General features: G+C 42.2%; 1 protein-coding gene across 1 annotated transcript; it reads left to right on the forward strand.

Moving 5' to 3' along the window:
• Window positions 1-245: 245 nt before the first annotated feature.
• On the forward strand, window positions 246-3,754 carry LOC119285441 (26S proteasome regulatory subunit 4 homolog). The gene is made up of 6 exons (XM_037564712.1): window positions 246-828; window positions 1,961-2,206; window positions 2,371-2,540; window positions 2,698-2,914; window positions 2,998-3,138; window positions 3,451-3,754. Exons 1-6 carry the CDS (start codon window positions 334-336, stop codon window positions 3,532-3,534), a joined length of 1,353 nt encoding a protein of 450 aa, XP_037420609.1. The 5' UTR covers window positions 246-333; the 3' UTR covers window positions 3,535-3,754.
• Window positions 3,755-4,173: the final 419 nt, after the last annotated feature.

The following is a 4,173-nucleotide window of genomic DNA, read 5'->3' on the forward strand; positions in this document are numbered from 1 at the left end:
GAAACAGCCAAATTGAGCCTTATAAAATGAAAAAATTAAAATTTTGAGATAAACCCTATAAACCGAAAAGAAGGAAGTATATCACTTTTACCAGAGCTGTAACAAAATAAAGACGACGGCCTGGATGTCATAGGTATATCACTTTTTTTTTCTTATAGAAGTACTCCTAGCCAAGTACGTAGGCGTGGAGAGGAAAAAAAGAGAGTAAGATTATATAGAACGAGAAAACTATATATCGGTCTTATCGAAGCACCGTAGTAAAAGAAAGCCCGATCTCTCTATCTCTCCCAACCCAAACCCTAACCCTCGAATCGAAGCAACCAGCCGGCGGCGATGGGGCAGGGTTCTCCAGGCGGCATGGGCAAGCAGGGCGGTCTCCCCGGTGACCGCAAGCCGGGCGACGGTGCCGCCGGCGACAAGAAGGACAAGAAGTTCGAGCCCCCTGCCGCACCGTCGCGCGTGGGGCGCAAGCAGCGGAAACAGAGGGGCCCCGAGGCGGCGGCGCGGCTGCCCCCCGTGGCGCCGCTCTCCAAGTGCCGCCTCCGCCTTCTCAAGCTGGACCGCGTCAAGGACTACCTTCTCATGGAGGAGGAGTTCGTCGCGAGCCAGGAGCGGCTGCGCCCCAGCGAAGACAAGACGGAGGAGGACCGATCTAAGGTCGACGACCTCCGCGGCACCCCTATGAGCGTTGGCTCGCTCGAGGAGATCATCGACGAGAGCCACGCCATCGTCTCGTCCTCCGTTGGGCCTGAGTACTATGTCAGCGTACTCTCGTTCGTCGACAAGGACCAGCTGGAGCCGGGATGCTCCATACTGATGCATAACAAGGTACGAATCTGTAAAATCTGCATTTATCTGATGGACTCGAACATGGATTAGAATTGAATAGTTTTGACCACGAGAAAACCTAGGGCGAGTTCAGATTAGTGTTTTGTTGTGATGCTGGTAATTTCCTTGGTTCTAGAGGCTTTTGATAAGATAGCATTTGTGAAGGGAGGCTGACAACATCGGAGTGAGGTAGAACTGATCCAATTGGAACGGTAACATTTGTGAAGGGAGGCTGACAATATTGTAGTGAGTTAGAACTCGGGGCATTTTGATGACATTGGGACTTGTGGGGTGGGGCCATGGGGCGAAACATCGGAATTGAGATGAAACTTGTTGCGTACGTGCTGAACCGTGACACGTGATTTGATTATATATATGAAGATATCTATGCATGAACTGCACTATAGTTTGTAATACTCCCTCCGTTCCTAAATAAGTCCTTTTAGAGATTTCAATACGGACTACATACGGATGTATATACACATATTTTAGAGTGTAGATTCACTCATTTTGCTCAGTATGTAGTCCATATTGAAATCTCTAAAAAGACTTATATTTAGGAACGGAGGGAGTACAATGCTTATGTTGTCTCTGCAAACTTGTTTTGTTTCATTGCTAAGTGTCATTTCCTTGATTTCTTTAGGGATATTTTTTAACTTATATAGTTGGATAAGTACCAACCTTGTCTGTCTATCTATATATGATGCTGACCACTTTCTGGCCTGAATATTATCACAAACGATCGTCAACAATTGACAGTTGCAAAAGCAAACACCTGTTCACCTTAACTCCATATTCAAACTTCAAAGCAAAAATTCTGTTATTGCTTTCTTAACGAACACTATGATCACCATTAAATGCAGTAATTTTCTTGCAGTATTTCTCTTTGTAGTATGTGTTTTCCTTTAATCTTTGTTTGTGTCTTCAGCTCTTATATTCTTTGTGTGGTTAATAATGATATATTTCTACTGGTGTTTAGATTTATTTCCAATGGGTGCATCTCTAGATCCTCAGTTTCATTCCAATTTTAATATCTCAATGCACTTTTATATGAACAGAACAATTATAGGTCTGTTTGATGCAACTCATTTAGAACTTTATTGAGAAGCAAACTTGATATCATTTCTGTCAGGTTCTCTCGGTGGTTGGAATTTTGCAAGATGAAGTTGATCCTATGGTTTCTGTCATGAAAGTTGAGAAGGCACCTTTGGAGTCTTATGCTGACATTGGTGGTTTGGATGCCCAAATTCAAGAGATCAAAGAGGCAGTGGAACTTCCTTTGACACATCCTGAGCTATATGAGGACATTGGGATCAGGCCTCCGAAGGGAGTCATACTATACGGGGAACCTGGAACAGGGAAAACTCTACTTGCAAAGGTTTGTGCCTTTTTATCCTTTCCACTGGGCAAAGATTCCATATTTTGCTTCACTTAAGCATCTTTTCCACTAATAAATTAGTGAACCCGCTAAAAGCTTGTTAAGCACGTTATTATGTCTTTTGTAATAGTGCAACTTTATCTTATTGTATAAAATTGTGGCAGGCTGTTGCCAATTCTACATCAGCAACATTCTTGCGTGTTGTTGGGAGTGAGTTGATCCAGAAGTACCTTGGTGACGGACCCAAGCTTGTAAGAGAACTGTTTAGGGTGGCTGATGATCTGTCTCCTTCAATTGTCTTCATTGATGAGATCGATGCAGTTGGAACAAAGAGGTAAGATATACCACATATTTGAAGTTTACTCTAGGATGGTTATTCTTCTTTGTACCCCGAAAAAAAAGATGGTGGAGTTCCCGTGAAAAATGAATTGAATCGAGTTGTTTTTTGTTATAGTTATCAATGAGTTGAATCGAGTTGTTATTTGTTATAGGTATGATGCTCATTCAGGTGGTGAGCGTGAGATTCAGAGAACCATGTTGGAGTTGTTAAATCAGCTCGATGGTTTTGATTCAAGAGGAGATGTAAAGGTTATTCTAGCCACAAACCGCATTGAGAGCCTTGACCCAGCTTTGCTTCGACCAGGCCGAATTGACAGAAAGATTGAATTTCCATTACCAGATATTAAAACACGACGGCGTATCTTTCAGGTGCTTTTCTTCTAAATATTTAGCTCTACTAGGTGTTTGTTTGGAACCTGTGTTTGTTCTTACCTAGTGTTTTATTGGTGCAGATACACACTGCTAAGATGACATTGGCAGAAGATGTGAACCTAGAAGAGTTTGTGATGACCAAAGATGAGTTTTCTGGTGCTGATATCAAAGCCATTTGTACTGAAGCTGGATTGCTTGCCTTAAGAGAGCGCAGGATGAAGGTAAGACATAGTTGCTCTGCGGATCAGATCCCTTGCTCTTTCTTATATCCCAACCTTCTAAGCTAACTATGAATTGTGACATGGGGTGAAGGAACGATAGTAATCCAAGACATTCTGTTGATCTTTCCTGGATAGTTTACTTGACCAGGGTGGTATTTCTATTTTCTTACGTTAAAAAACATAACTGGATGCCCCTCAAAAGGAATAGAACATGGCTGGAGTTTTGATTTCGCATGTTTTACATTTCCTGCTCCTTCCTATGTTTTGATTTCACATGTTTTACATTTCCTGCTTCTTCCTTTCTATTTATAGGTGACACATGCTGACTTCAAGAAGGCCAAAGAGAAGGTAATGTTCAAGAAGAAGGAAGGTGTACCGGAGGGGCTGTACATGTGAGACTGTTCACCCCTCTCGCCGCCAGCATTACCTCCTGGTTCGCATGGTTGTGTAATACTGGAGGATTGGAGTTTGTGTTTTGTTTAAAATGGTTGGAGTTTTACTTCCCTCTACCTACATTTTATTCAGCAATCCCCAACTTAAAACAGCCCTCCAAACAGTGTACTGCGACCACTTGAAATGCTTGATGAATCAAGGTCTTAGTGGTTCAAATGGTGGTTGCTCTGCGAGTTTTGGTCGGAAGGCAGATCTTTATGTCGGTAAAATGCAGAATCCTGATGGCGTGAAATGAACTATTGATTTATTTTCTTATTCCGAGACTAGACCAATGCTTAACAAAAATTGTCGTTTTATCTCATATATCTTCTACAAATCACTGCCATCTTTTTAGACGAGCTCCTAAAAGTTTTCACAGAAACATTTCATAGTGTTACTTGTCATCGCAAACAGAAAACTTATATATATTAAAGTGAAAAGGATTAGCGTATTTTTTGCTACGCGGATGGATGCGGACGCCGACGGCTTGCATCCTTGGTCCTATTGTTCACGGTCATGTAATTGAGACGTCTTGACTTAGGTTAAAAAGGACATCGTAATTGAGACGTGGAGGTCTCTTGCGTTAACATTCTCAGGCTGAAT

Source organism: Triticum dicoccoides, chromosome 4A, assembly GCF_002162155.2.
Source record: "Triticum dicoccoides isolate Atlit2015 ecotype Zavitan chromosome 4A, WEW_v2.0, whole genome shotgun sequence".
Taxonomy (NCBI): Eukaryota; Viridiplantae; Streptophyta; class Magnoliopsida; order Poales; family Poaceae; genus Triticum; species Triticum dicoccoides.

Coding starts and splice junctions, on each gene's coding strand:
- LOC119285441 (XM_037564712.1), top strand. CDS start 334: ATGGGGCAGGGTTCTCCAGGCGGCATGGGCAAGCAGGGCGGTCTCCCC. Junction 2,541..2,697: donor GATGCAGTTGGAACAAAGAG/GTAAGATATACC, acceptor TATTTGTTATAG/GTATGATGCTCATTCAGGTG. Junction 3,139..3,450: donor TAAGAGAGCGCAGGATGAAG/GTAAGACATAGT, acceptor TTCTATTTATAG/GTGACACATGCTGACTTCAA.